This window comes from Papio anubis, chromosome 7 (genome assembly GCF_008728515.1).
Source record: "Papio anubis isolate 15944 chromosome 7, Panubis1.0, whole genome shotgun sequence".
Taxonomy (NCBI): domain Eukaryota; kingdom Metazoa; phylum Chordata; class Mammalia; order Primates; family Cercopithecidae; genus Papio; species Papio anubis.
In genome coordinates this window covers 37,282,191-37,296,636 of record NC_044982.1, presented here as the reverse complement: position 1 = coordinate 37,296,636, position 14,446 = coordinate 37,282,191, and the positions used below count along the sequence as shown (strand labels likewise).

The 14,446-nt window shown below is 52.7% G+C and overlaps 1 protein-coding gene across 2 annotated transcripts in view; it reads left to right on the top strand.

The window, feature by feature from the left end:
- GALNT16 (polypeptide N-acetylgalactosaminyltransferase 16) overlaps positions 1-12,295 on the top strand; it is a 96,313-nt gene extending 84,018 nt beyond the window's left edge. The window contains exons 13-16 of one of the 2 annotated variants that reach the window (XM_017961276.2): positions 4,950-5,091; positions 5,777-5,902; positions 9,938-10,077; positions 11,602-12,295. In XM_017961276.2, coding sequence (XP_017816765.1) covers positions 4,950-5,091; positions 5,777-5,902; positions 9,938-10,075 — 406 coding nt within the window. In that variant the 3' untranslated portion in view covers positions 10,076-10,077; positions 11,602-12,295. Of the gene's footprint in view, positions 1-4,949; positions 5,092-5,776; positions 5,903-9,937 lie in introns of both variants that reach the window. The other variant, XM_017961275.2, reaches the window with a different exon arrangement.
- The last annotated feature ends 2,151 nt before the right edge of the window (positions 12,296-14,446 follow it).

The following is a 14,446-nucleotide window of genomic DNA, read 5'->3' as shown; positions in this document are numbered from 1 at the left end:
ATAAAATGGGCACTCAGTAAATATTTTTAATGGAATAAATTGCACAGTCCGTACACCTCAGTCATGTATAAAAGCCACATGCTCCCTCTATAGCTGTCACCTTGGGGAACACGTTTCCCACCACTGCCAGCTTTCTCTCAAGGACGCTGCCGTGGCTTTCCGGAACACTTCACCCCTCAGAGCTTGCATATCCTTGAAAGAGGCAAATCTTTGTCCCTTTGAGGACAGGTTTGATTTTTGGCCAACAGCCACCATTAAGTTGTAGCCAAGTGCAGTGAATAAGCTAGATGATTAACCCAGATAATTATAATCCCAGGTCCCAAATACAGCATGACTGTAAAGGAACGAGATTAAACTGACACTGAGAGCAATTTCCAAGAAGTTCCAGAACAATGTGAGCAATGGCAGTGTCACTGGGAGAAAGTCAGTGGCCTAGATAACCCCAGTTCCCTGGACACTAGCTGTGATGGGAAGAACATTAATTTATGAAAATGCAACTTCCTGAAGTGATCACTTGTAGGGGACAGTGCTCATTCAGATGCATCATTTCTGAGGCGCTGAAGAAAAAAGAGCAGTCACTTCTTTATGCTGTGTCAGCGTTCATACAACATTTGGGTGAAGCCCACTAGTTCCAGTCCTAGGGCATGAGCTGGGCAGCCTGTGGGAAGAGTGGGGGAGGCCTGGGAATGCCGTTCCTCTCCAACCCCAGTGCCCTGCCACAGGGTCTGATGACACCCCCAAGGACCAAGGGGAAGAAATGTCTCATAACTCTCAGAAACCTGGCTCGATCACAAGGCAGGAGAGTAGATGAACCAGCTACGCCGATGAGGAACAGAAGTCTTCTTCTGTTTGTTCAGCCACTGTGTGAAAGTTAAAATAATTTTTTGTCGCTAAAATGGAGACCTCATTCCTATCTGGATTACTCACCCCCAGTTCCCAGGGTGAGGGGCCAGGAGTGGATCAATTTGTTGATTAGAAAGGGGACCCATAGGCCTGAGTGATACCAACTTTCCTCCAAATAGGGGGTCCCTAAATAGTTGCCTAAACAGTCAGTGGGGAGACTGAGGAGGCTGAAAGAAGAGGCTTTTGCTCTCCTATGCCTGCCATGGCTCTGCCCCTTCTCCAGGTTAGAGCTCTGCAGCTGGCCTCAGCAACTGCTAATTTATTACTTGCATTAGGACTGTCAGGAACTGTTGTTCAGGCTGTACATTGCACAAGCACATCATGTTTGTGAGGGTGCTAGTTGCATAGTAGACATGGCATGTCCATGACAGTAATTCCAAGCAAATGGCAGTAAGCATTCTTCTTCTAACAAAACCAGTATGTCAATTTTCTGTCAAACAGAAAGAAGTAGTGTCTTGGGGAATGGACCTAATGGCAGCCTGTGTACACGGAAGAGACCCATAGAGAAGAAAGTGGATGCAGAGTTTAGAGGTCTGCTGACAAACAGGACAGCTTAGCCTGGCACTGCCGGGGAGCTGGGGAAGGGTGGCGATGACTGCTATCCCAGCTGTTCCACAACTGCTGCCACAGTGACAGCTTAGGAGCTGCGTCTGATCTTGAGATTGTTCCCAAGCCTAGGGTTTCTTCCGTAAGCATCACTGGGCATTACCAACCTTGGTCAGTGTCCACCTCACCTCTGAAAGCTGATCAGCTTGCACAATACCCCAAGCAACAGGGGAGTAGCAGGGTCTGGAACAACCCCTGGCCCTCGTGCTGTATTCCCCCTGAGCAGTTATAAAAGAGGTCTCAGTACCCGTCTTGTCGCTACAGAGAAGGGAAATGTAACACATTGCTCCTAGATGAGGCCGAGAGTGTGGAGCTCCTGCCCTTCAACATGCTTGCACGTGGCAGGGTTTGTGAACTCAAATTCTTACAGTGGTCAGGCAGGTGATGTCAATAAGTCAAATGGGTAGGGATGAGACAATGGAGAGTTGTGGGGACTGTGGCAAACTGTGATGCAAAAGCCCCACTCAGAGGGGCAGCAGCTACTCACCGCGGCGGATTAGTGCCATGCTGGAATGCAAGCTCCTTGTGGCCTGATCTTCCATTTTTCTCAAGAGAAGCTAGATTCAGATTTGAAGGTTTCTATGTAACCTTAAAATCATTCAATATTGCCAACTAATTAAAAGCAACAACCACCACGCTATGCAGGCCAGACCATGTCCAGGGTCCAGGTTCAGCTTGGCAGTCGGCGGTTTGCCACCTCTGCTAGAAAGTTGCACGGCCTCCCAAAGGGAGTCTGGAGAGGCACAGGCTGCTGCCAGGGGTGTGGGAAAGGAATCGAAAGGGTCTCTCTGAGCCTTTTGTGAGCAGATCAGTTCTGGAACTTTGCGGCTTCTAGCCAGCCCTGAGGAAGGAAGACCTGGTTCGGTCTAGATCCTACAGATGTCCACATCAAAGAATGCCAAACATATTATAATGGCCCAACCCCCCAGGCCCAGATTATTTCACCGACAGAGGTAACAGGAGGCAGAGAAGGCACACAGTTAGACTGTAACCCCTCCTGCTTTCCCGTAACTCCCAGGCCTGGTGAGTCCTTAATCCAAGAACGAACATAACCTGAACTCAGGTATGCAAGCCTGCAGCAGCTGGGGCCAGCAGCGTCCTCAGGTTTATTACCTATAAGGGGTGTGTGTGTGTGTGTGTGTGTGTAAGCATATTTTCCTGTGCATATGTGAGGCAGGCAGGGGAGGGAGCCCCTTATTTTATAAGTGAGGAGACTGAGTGAAGGGAGAGGGAGGAAAGACTGAGCTGGGGCCTGCTGACTCCATCACACCAGGTCTGAGACACAGGAGCCTCTTGGATACAGGAAACTCAGCTTGCCTTGGAAACAGGACCAGCAGGGGACCAAGAAGGACGGCCGGATTTATATTATTAAAACCAATGTTTTAATAATATAATATTGGCCGGGCGCGGTGGCTCAAGCCTGTAATCCCAGCACTTTGGGAGGCCGAGACGGGTGGATCACGAGGTCAGGAGATCAAGACCATCCTGGCTAACACGGTGAAACCCCGTCTCCACTAAAAAATACAAAAAACAGGCCGGGCGCGGTGGCTCAAGCCTGTAATCCCAGCACTTTGGGAGGCCGAGATGGGCGGATCACGAGGTCAGGAGATCGAGACCATCCTGGCGAACACCGTGAAACCCCATCTCTACTAAAAAATACAAAAAACTAGCCGGGCGAGGTGGCGGGCGCCTGTAGTCCCAGCTACTCGGGAGGCTGAGGCGGGAGAATGGCGTGAACCTGGGAGGCGGAGCTTGCAGTGAGCTGGGATCCGGCCACGGCACTCCAGCCTGGGCGACAGAGCAAGACTCCGTCTCAAAAAAAAATAATAAAAATAAAATAATAATAATAATAATAATATAATATTTTGGCCGGGTGCAGTGGCTCATGCCTGTAATCCCAGCACTTTGGGAGGCCGAGGCGGGTGGATCACAAGGTCAGGAGATTGAGACCATCCCGGCTAACACAGTGAAACCCCGTCTGTACTAAAAATACAAAAAAAATTAGCCAGGCGTGGTGGCGGGCGCCTGTAGTCCCAGCTACTCAGGAGGCTGAGGCAGGAGAATGTTGTGAACCTGGAAGGCGGAGCTTGCAGTAAGCTGAGATCGTGCCACTGCACTCCAGCCTGGGTGACAGAACGAGACTCCATCTAAAAATAAATAAATAAAATAATAATAATTATAATGTTTTAAAACTTGCCTGTTTTACTTAATAGTGTGCTGTGAACATTTTTACATACTGGCAAGTATTATTTCACAAAGTCATTTTTTAAAATTGTATTTTATTTATGTACTTTGAGACAGGGTCTCACTCTGAAGCCCAGACTGAAGTGCAGTGGTGGCATTACGGCTCACTGCAGCGTCAACCACCTGTGCTCAAGTGACCCTCCAACCTTAGCCCCACAAGTACTTGGGACTACAGGCATGTGCCACTGTGCCTGGATACTTTTTTTTTTTAACTTTTGTAGAGATGGGGTCTTTCTGTATTGCCCAGGTTGGTCTTGAACTCCTGGCCTCAAGTGATCCTCCTGCTTTGGCCTTCCAAAGTGCTGGGATTACAGATGTGAGCCACCATGCCCAGCCGTAAGTCATTTTTAATGGCTACAGGGTTTTCCATCCTATGGATGAATCCAAATTTATTTAGCCCAGCTCCTGTTGTTAGATATCTAGAAATTTCTGGTGTTTTCAATATAATCAATCACTCTGAGTTGAATATCTTTTACAACATTTATAATTATTTCTGTAGGATATGTTTCTACAAGGGGCAATATTGGTCCAAGGTGTTTGCATTTTAAGGGCTCTGAGACGTAATAGCACACTGCCCTCCTGAGAAGCTGTGCTAATCAACACTCTTACCAGGAAGGTGTGAGAAGATTCAATCTCACAGCTGTTTCCAACACTGGGCATTGTCATTAAGAGTGTGTGTGTGTGTGTGTGTGTGTGTGTGTGTGTACAAATGTACATACATGGTAAATAAACATTGGTGACTCTGATATGTAGCTCTTTAATCATTACTGAGATTAAACACATTTTCATATTTGTGTTTAATTTGCCTCTTCGAAGCGCCCCCTTCCCTGTCATTTTGGGATTGATTATTGAGCATACATTTTGGCCCCAGGCTCTCCTGAGGCTTTCCTTTTTCTGGACTGGGGGCTCTGTTTTTCCAGCCTGAGCTCCACCCATGGCTCCCCCATCCTCTGTCTCAGGCCCAGCCTCCAGGGCAGAGGCTCCCAGAGCCACTTGGAAGAATTCCTGGGGCCCAGGCCCAGCCTTCCCAGAGGCCACTCCTGCTCCTCCCCTCCCCTGCTGGCCAGGCTGCTCCCAGGCCCCTTCCCGCAGACACCTCGGCGCTCCCGGAGCTGATGGGATGCTGGCGTCTGGCGGAGGGTGAAGGTAAGCCTCGGGGCGCAGAGAACAAGCCTGACTGCTGTCTTTTCTCTCAGGATCCCTGTGAAGGAAGCACTCCCTGGCATCATTAAGCAGGGGCCGAACTGCTTAGAATCTCAGGGCCAGAACACAGCTGGTGACTTCCTGCTTGGAATGGGGATCTGCAGAGGGTCTGCCAAGAACCCCCAGCCCGCCCAGGTAAGCTGCTTAGGACCTCAGGTAGGAATGGGAGTGGGAGAGAGCTGGGGACATTGCCCAGGCGTGGGGTGAGGGACTTCCCCCTACTCATTCTCCTCTGTCTACACCTTACACAAACCCACTTTGCCAGGGGCTAGACTCTGGTCCTACACATTCGTATCCCCTTTCCAGCCTGTCACTCGTGTGCACCACCTGCTTTGTGCTTGCCGAGGGAGAAGTGCTGCCCAGATAGTGCCCAGTTCTCTCCTGAGATCCAGCTGGGTTCAGCTTATGCGACAAGCAATGTTCAAGATTTCTGTGCACACATGGGTCCAACATATGAGTGTTGCACCCACATCGAAACTAAAGCAGGTCATGGAGACTCCAGTGAGGAGCAGCTCTCGGCTGCCCTGGTTCCATGTCTTGTCATTCTCTCTCATCCCCCGCAGTCCCTTGGCACAGCCCTGATTGCCCTCTGGCCAGCTCCAGCTAAGCTCCCCCAACCCAATATTTTATCAAAAAATTCAAACATTTAGAAAAATAATAAGAATTGTACAGTGAATACCCATACAACCACCCTAGCTCCTACAATTATTTGTAGAAATCTTACAAAAATATGCCATGTGTTTGATTTATTCCCTATCTACCCATCTCCCCACCCATCGCTGTACTTTTTGACTTGGCCTTTCTGCTCCCTGCCTTGCAGGCATGGCTGTTCAGTGACCACCTTATCCAGCAGCAGGGGAAGTGCCTGGCTGCCACCTCCACCTTAATGTCTTCCCCCGGATCCCCGGTCATACTGCAGATGTGCAACCCTAGAGAAGGCAAGCAGGTGAGTCTCCTTGCCTGCAGCACAGAGGCCCAGCAGCCCCAGGGGACCGTGCTTCAGGGTGGCAGACCTTGGCAGGGGAGCCCCTGGTTGACTCAAATAAGCCCTTCAGAGGAGGATCTGCGGGGAGGGGAGCAAAGTCAGCGTCTAGGTCAAGCCAATTATTGTGCCCATGAGGAAATACTTCTTTGGGTACTTATTCGTTTAATGCCATCCTGCCAGGCTGTGAGCTCCATGAAGGCAGGGACCACTTGTCTTGTTAACACTGTATGCCTGGCTCCTGACAACCACCACAGTTCAAATAAGTGTTAGCTTTTACTGACAGCCTGTGCTAGAAATTTGAAATAGATCATCTCATCTAATCCTCCCAGCCACCCAGTGACGTGGGTTCTAGTACTACCTCCATTTTATACGTAAGTTGAGGCTCACTGAATCTAAAGAATATAAGTCGGATCACACTGCTGAGAAGGGGTGGAGCTGGGATTCAAACCCAGGTCAGTGTGACTTCTAGGCACATAGTCTTAACCCAGCACATACTAGATGTTCAATAAGTATTTCTTGACTGCTGGCAGACTAGGGAAACTGAGATCCAGACACAGTGATGTCCAAGCTGGCATGACCAGCCTCACGTGAGCACTGCCTTTTCCATTCGTCCGATACTCTCACCCACACTGTCACCACTAATCCTGGGAGACAGGTCAGGGTCAGGGAAGAAACTGATGCACAGAGAGGTGAAGTCACTCGCTCAGGGTACACAGCAACCAGTGACAGTGGAACCAAAGGCTGGATTTCCAGAGCCAGCCAGCTCCCTTCTGTGCTGCTCCCTTCCTGTCTTGGAGGGCTCCCTTGCCACCCAGGGAATGGGACCCAAGGCTCAGAGGCTGCTCCAGCGCTTCCCCTGCTCACGCTCCTCGGAAGCCCTCCCTGTGCCCGCCTCCGTCGGTGCAGGCAGTGAGGACGGTGCTCCCTCTCTGATTTGGCCTGCAGGGTTTTCCACCTACCCCCTGTTCTTTGCTTGAGTCGGCACGTTTTTTAAAGGATGAACAGCAGTTTGCTGTGCCATTCTGGAAAGCAGCCACATCCTCTCCCTCCAGCCTGTGTGTGTCTGAGGGATCTGTGTGCCTAGCCCACTTGCTGGACCTGTGGGACACTTGAAGCACATTTGGATGGTGGGGGGATGCAGTCCACCCTCGGCCCTGCCCTGCAGTGGGGCTGTTGCAGTGTCCCCTGCATCTAGAGCACCCACCTCTCTGAGGGCAAATCCTTGAGCCCACGCCCACCCTCTCCCACTGAGGAATTATCTCCAAGCAAACCTCCACTCAATTGCCCCTCTGGGGCTGAATCACCCATTTCCCCCCTTGTGCTGACGCAGCCTATGGGGTGTGTAGGAATCTCCCTGGCCCCATTCATTCTGCCCCTGCAAGTCCTGCCAGGCTCCTGATGGCACTCTGGGTACCTGTGCCCCTCTTCTCCCAGGAGGCCAGGATGAGCAGCTATCCCACTGCCAATGCCTTCTGGAATCCAGCCGTCCTTCTTGGTCCCCTGCTGGTCCTGTTTCCAAGGCTAGCTGGGTTTCCTGTATCCGAGAGGCTCCTGTACCTCAGACCTGGTGTGATGGAGCAGCAGGCCCCAGCTCAGTCTTCCCTCCCCCTCCCTTCACTCAGTCTCCTCACTTACAAAATAAGAGGCTCCCTCCCCTGCCTACCTCACAACGAATCTGTAAGAACCAAGATGTGGAGATGGGACAGTGGGTGATGTGATATTATTTCTCAGACAAGCCCAGAATTGAGCGGCCTGGAGAGTCAGGAAACCCTGAGATTGTGCCTAATAGCACTGATAGTAAGTGAGAATGAGAATCCTGCTGTTTAGGGAGCACTTCCTAATGATTGGGTGATTCAGTCATTCATTCATCTTAAAACAAAATGACAGCCAGGTGCAGTGGCTCACACCTGTAATCCCAGCACTTTGGGAGGCTCAGGTGGGCAGATCATGAGGTCAGGAGTTTGAGACCAGCCTGACCAAAATGGTGAAACCTCGTCTCTACTAAAAACACAAAAATTAGCCGGGCGTGGTAGCATGCATCTGTAATCCCAGCTACCCAGGAGGCTGCGGCAGGAGAATCGCTTGAACCCAGGAGGCGGAGCTTGCAGCGAGCCGAGATCGTGCCACTGCACTCCAGCCTGGGCGACAGAGCGAGACTTGGTCTCAAACAAACAAACAAACAAAAACAAAATGACGTTGGGTGCCTACCTTGTACCAGAGAATGTACAGATCATATTGGCCACAAGGATGAAAGGACATGGTCCTTGACCCCCAGGGAATTTGCACTTTAGTGGAAGAGAAAGAAAGGAGTGAGCCACTATATTACAGAAGGCTAGATGCTGAGGTGGCACTAAGCACCAAGACTCCCTGGGGTGAGGATGGCCATACTCTCTCCAGCTGGGCGTTGCTGGAGGTTTGGCCTATGTGAGGTAAATGTCAAGGACTAGAAGAGCATGAAGAAATAGGAGGGGGGATCCAAAGGCCCTTGACCTTTAGGCTTCCTGCGGAGACCATGTGGGCCCAGAGAGGCTGAGTCTTGGCCCTACCCCTCACATCCCTGCATTCCCACTGGGAGCCCAGGCTCTGCACCTGCCTTCCACCCTGTGTGCACAACCCCCTGCAGCCCTAGCCCTATCCCTGCAGCCCTAGCCCTATCCCTGCAGCCAGGTGGGTTCATCTCTCTCCCCCCAGCTGCTCCCTGTCCACCCACTGCCCTCAGAGCCCTCTGGGCTCCCTCCACATGGTCACGAGCACTCCTGCCTCTAATCAAAGACACAGTGAATGAGAGGAGAAGGAAGAGGGGAGGTGGTTGCATGGGAGGCATATAGGAGAGAAACCCAAAATGGACCTATCTTACTATTATTTTTCCCTGAGCCTTGAAACCTAGGTCTCTGCCTCTCATCCCTTCTCATAAATGTTCCAAGCAACACTCCATCCTCCACCCAGGCACTTCCCTAATGTTCTACAGGAACAACTCTTCTCCCCCTTGTCAAACCCGGGGACGGGGAGGCACCAGGAGGTGAAGGCACTGACCAGGAGCCCCTGCATGACTCTGATGCGAGACGTCCAGTCTCCCACCACCCTGCTGGCCCCACACTTCATCCCTACAAAGAAGGCAGCTTCCCACTAGGGGGTGTAGATAACTGGCCTCACAGGTCAGAAGCTTAGGACTGTAGGAAGAAGAAATCATGTTTGCAGAAGTAAAAGATTTACCTAGGCCAGGACTGACAAGCTCGAGTGCCTACAGGGAGCTGGTGGGAAAACCCCAATAGGAGAAAAGTCGGGACCAGGCAGGATCTATGGTGACCTGAAGAACAAGAGCCCATCTAAAGCAGAGGGCAAATCCTCAGCCCCAGCAACTGATGCCATGTAAGAAACTGGGCCCAATAACTACACAGAAGCTAGAAATGCAGATTTGCACGTGGCAACCAAGTTAAATTGTAAATAAACACAGGGGACTTCTGCTTTGCCTCCTCTGATCTGGACAGGAACTTCTGCAAACTACAGAAGCAAGACCCCTGCTGGGAAGGGCAGGGCTTAAAGCTGGTGTTAGGGTAGGATGGGGGCAGCCTCTTACGTAGGAATACACAGCCTGATTTAAATGAGGGGCATGACTGGGCATGGTAGCTCATGCCTGTAATCCCAGTGCTTTGGAAGGCCAAGACAGGTGGATCTATCTAGACCAGCCTGGGCAACATAGCGAGACCCGGTCTCTGCAAAAAATTAAAAATTAGCTGGGTATGGTGGTGTGCATGTATCGTCCTAGCTACTCAGAGGCTGAGGCAAGAGGATTGCTTGAGCCCAGGAGTTCGAGGCTGCAGTGAGCTATGGTGGCACCACTGCAAGAACAAGATCATGCCTAAAAAAAAAAAGGAGGGGGATGTGTCCTGGTTATATACAAGGGTTGAGTACATGCATGTGAAATGAAAGTACAACATTATTTTTTTAAATCATTGTTTTTTCCTTCCTCTCTTAACCCATCTCCGTTCCTCCTAGAAATGGAGGAGAAAAGGATCTTTCATCCAGCATTCAGTCAGTGGCCTCTGCCTGGAGACGAAGCCTGCCCAGCTGGTGACCAGCAAGTGTCAGGCTGACGCCCAGGCCCAGCAGTGGCAGCTGTTGCCACACACATGACGGTAGCCCCGGGGCCTCCTGTACCTTTTGCATGAGACTTTGGGACCGGAAGGGGGTTAGGGTGGGGGAGTGCAAAGCAGGCTGTTCCCATCTCCCACATTTCCGCCGGGACCATCAGCAAATACCCACCACAACACACGTTCTCCAAAGCTTGTTCCAGGAGGGCGCAGGCGGGCACGCCCCGATGCCCTCAGCGCTGTCCTGGCCGTGCCCCGGGAGAGGAGATGGTCAGGGTGCTGGACTGTTGCTGGGTAGAGACTGAGTAGGTGCCCCTGGCTCTTTGTCCTCTCCCTTGGCGCTTCTTGGGGCCAGGACAATAGTGTGTGGTCTCTCCCCTTGTTGCCTGGAGAGAGCAAGGACAGAAGCCCACACAGGGGTCTGTTGGGTCATGAGGCCCAGCTGTGTGGGCAGGCAGGGCTGGGGGAATTGGGCAGTGTGGATGGAGAGGCTGAAGGGAGAGGGGCAGCCTGCAGGAGCAGGTAAAGAACAGGAAGGAGGTGAGAAGCCTGGTGACCTGTCAGTGATGCCAAGCCCAGGGTGGCACTGGGTTGGGTGGGGACGGATGGTATCTTGGCAGCAAAGGATGGGTAATTTGCAAATGAACATGGATAGAAGAGCAGCAAAGCACCAAAAGAACAAGTTCTCTTACTCACGACGCAGTCCCTTCCACACTTTACCAGCCCCGGGGTCTGAGCCCGGCACTGTGCCTCCGGTCCTGTGCCTGAGGGTGCCCACATTCTTAGCAAAAGGCTGCAGAGGGATCTCTAGGGGAAGATTCGGGCATAGTTTATTAAACAGACTCCGCTTCTGTTTGGCCACGTGTCGGCTGAGACCTCTCTCTTGGAACAGCTCGTGCCCTGTCCCTGCGGCCAGGACCCACTGAAAGGACGGGTAGCCACACACACCCCCGAGTAGCCCCAGCCTTGTTTGTCATTTTTGACTCCTGCTTTCTCAAAGGTTTTGGCCTCTGTCAATACAGCATCATGGGTCAGGGTGGTTGGAAAGAAGGGAACCTCCTTTCTGGACCATGAACAGCCCCTAAGTCATTAGGGCTCAACATCACCCTTATTCCCCTCCCCGCTACAGGAGGGATTTTCTTGAAGTGTCAGCTATTGCACTGGGCTGGGAGCCTGGCTGTGGCTCCTGTTTGTGTAGAGAACTCCCAGTTCCTTTTCACAGCCGCTGAGAACACATTCACACATCTACCCCATGGCCTAGTCTTGGAACTGCTCCTGCTATCCCTGCGCCCTGCTTCCCTTGCCCCACTGGCTCTTGGGCAAAGGATTGTTGGTACCAGGACCCTGGGGGTCTCCCCTACAAAGTAGGCCAGCCTGGGGCAGATATACCTACCACAGGAGCCCCCTGTCTTTCATAGGCCAAGGATCCACACACCTGTAGAGTTCATGGATTCCAGAAGGTCTAGGAATCTCCTGAAATTGTCCCTAAAATACTGCATGTGTGTGCATACATGCATTTTCCTGGGGAAAGAGTCCATGGCTTCTAAAAGAGGTCCCTGATCCCCAAAGGGCCTGAACCTCTGCTCTGGATTGAAGCCACTGCCTGCCCAAGCTGCCACCCCCTAATCTTCCTCCCTGGTGTGCTCAAACTGCCATCGCCTGCTCCCTCCACGCGGCCCTTGGGGTCGGCAGCCGAGTGTGTGTGGTCCGCAGCACCTGCTCTGGAGGGCTCTCCAGCAGTTTCGCCTCCTGACTCTCACCAGCGTCCTCTCAGCAGCGCTCCCATGCCCAAGTGCACACCCCTGGACTTGCCAGTGCAGGGCCCTTCGCCCCCAGGGCCACGCTTTGCCCGTCCTCTGTTGTGATGTTTCTTCCACAGCCAGGTGCAGCCTCAGATCCCCTGTTCATCTGGGAAGCCTCCAGCCACAGCTTAGGACAGAACCGGGCCCAGGGCAAAGGCCTCTCCCCAGAGGATGGACTAGAAGGCCTGGGCCACACTCGGGCATGGACCTTTGGGGCTGGGGAGCGGGGGCTTCTCCTCTTGAATATAAGAGGACTGCTGGCCAGGGGGCCTTCAAAAGGGTCTCTCCTTTGCTGTGGTCAGATCAGGCTCTGCACTTATCAGCCAGTCCCTTGTGGCAACTCAGCCCTATTCTGTTTTTGCTTTTCCTCTTCTTGACCAAAGCATGTGCCACTAGCTGTCCTTGAGGACCTCGTCTTTATGAAACACACACCTGGAATAAAACCACTTCTTACATGTCCACACGCACCAGCGCCTTCCTTTCTGCCTCCAGGCCTAGCCCTTCAGCACCACCCTCCGCCGCCTCGTGGGGGAAGTCAGGGCCTCCTTTCTGTAAAAGTGAAACTGTACGTGCTCAAGTCTAGCCCTCTGCTGCACCTGGTAGCTTGCTCGTCGGCCTCCATGCCCTGTGGTGCCCCAGGAACTCCTGACTGCTCCTGTTGGTGGGGGCCAACAGGTGGCCCTACTGCAAGGGCAGGCCTTGGACCAAAACCAGGAACCAGCTCAGGTCGGGCAGAGTCCAGGCTCCTGTGGCCTCATCACAGGATCCTACTTGGGGCTTAGAAATGGAAAGCAAGGCCAGGCACGGTGGCTCACGCCTGTAATCCCAGCACTTCGGGAGGCCGAGACGGGCGGATCACGAGGTCAGGAGATCGAGACCATCCTGGCTAACGCTGTGAAACCCCGTCTCTACTTAAAAAATACAAAAAATTAGCCGGGCGCGGTGGCGGGTGCCTGTAGTCCCAGCTACTCAGGAGGCTGAGGCGGGAGAATGGCGTGAACCCAGGGGGCGGAGTTTGCAGTGAGTGGAGATCGCGCCACTGCACTCCAGCTTGGGGGACAGAGCAAGACTCCGTCTCAAAAAAAAAAAAAAAAAAAAAGAAAGAAAGAAATGGAAAGCAAATTGCTTCTCCAAATAGGTATGGCCCTGCCGCCATGCTTGCCTTTAGCCAGCCCTCTCTCCTTCCCTGAGAGCCAGCCCTGTCCCCTTGGAGCTGCCCTCCCCTGCTCTACCACACAAGAAGGCAGTGGTACAAATTCAGGCAGGACGCACTTCCTGGGTAAAAACAGCAAAATAATTCTGAAAAGAGTCTTACCAGACCAGCTTTGCTTGATTGGGTAGCAGATGCTCTGCCTAATGTTCCCATGGAAACCAATGGAAAACCCCCACCATATCTGTGATCAGAAGCTGAACCTACCCAGGTAAAAATAAACGCTGCTTCAACACACATATGAACTGCGGTCGGCAGGCCAGCACACCACTAGCTTCTCCTGGACGCAGCCATTTCTGCCCTCAGCCCCACTTTGCCGTAGGGCTGATCTGGAGTTACCCAGAACTTCTGACCCCTGGGCCTGAAGAGCCTGGAGCAAAGCCCTCGCTGGCTGCAGAGAATACGCCTTGGCTACAATGTCCAGCTTGGTCTGGGCTTGGGAGGCAAGTCACTGTAAAAGACCCTGGCTGCAGTCTCCATCCCCCCATCCATCCCTCCATCTTCTCAGGGAGCACAGCCCACCACCCACCGCCTACTCAGGGCTCCCTCCTGGCGCACTGAGCCCCATTTCCACTCTCCATCTATTTTCACTCTCAGCCTTGGAGGGCTCTGGTTCTTGTTCCTCCTGAGTCAGGCTCTCTCCTCTTGCCTTCTCTCCTCCAAACCTACCTCTCCCAAAGGCCATTTTCTGTGCCACCCAGTTATTTTCTTGGGAGCTAAGGCTGTCAGCCTTTAGCCAGCCCCCGGAGGAATCAGCAAAAGCCCCAGGCTCGGTATTAACAGTTGAGTCACTGGCAGGAGAGTCCCCCAAAAGCCTATGGGCGGGGCGGCAGGAGGCACTTCTGCACCGGGGCCAGACTCCCATTTGTACAGCAGGGAGCAGTTCCTGGATCCCTGGGCCTCTGTGACTTGGCTTCAGTTTTTATAAGGGCTCTTCCCCCGGCCCCTCAGGAAGGCTGTCTCCATTTGCAGCTGGGAGAAACCACCTGGACAATATGACTGTCCTCCCAGGGTTCCAGCACCCCAGGGCCTGCAGGGGATGTCTCCCAGCACTGCATGGGGTGTGGTCCTCTCCCACCAGGGAACAGGAAAGGAAACCTGGAAGGGAAAGGCTGGCATTTATAACGTCTGTAATTTCATTGCCAACAATGTTCTCAGTGTGTTTGGTATTTGTGTGTCCCTGTGATGGTCTGAGTCAGTGCTCCTCCAGAAGGAGGGGGCGACCCAGCCAGCTTCTCTAATGGGAAGAGGTCTTCACTGCCAGGCACTTAGGAAAGACCTGGAGATGGAGCAGGGGAGGGCCTACTCTCTCCTGGCCTGGCAGCTGGGCTGTCTGAGTAGCTGACCTGGACTGAGGCTCCAGAGCCATCTGAGGACACCTTCTCCTGCTGAATTCAGCCCT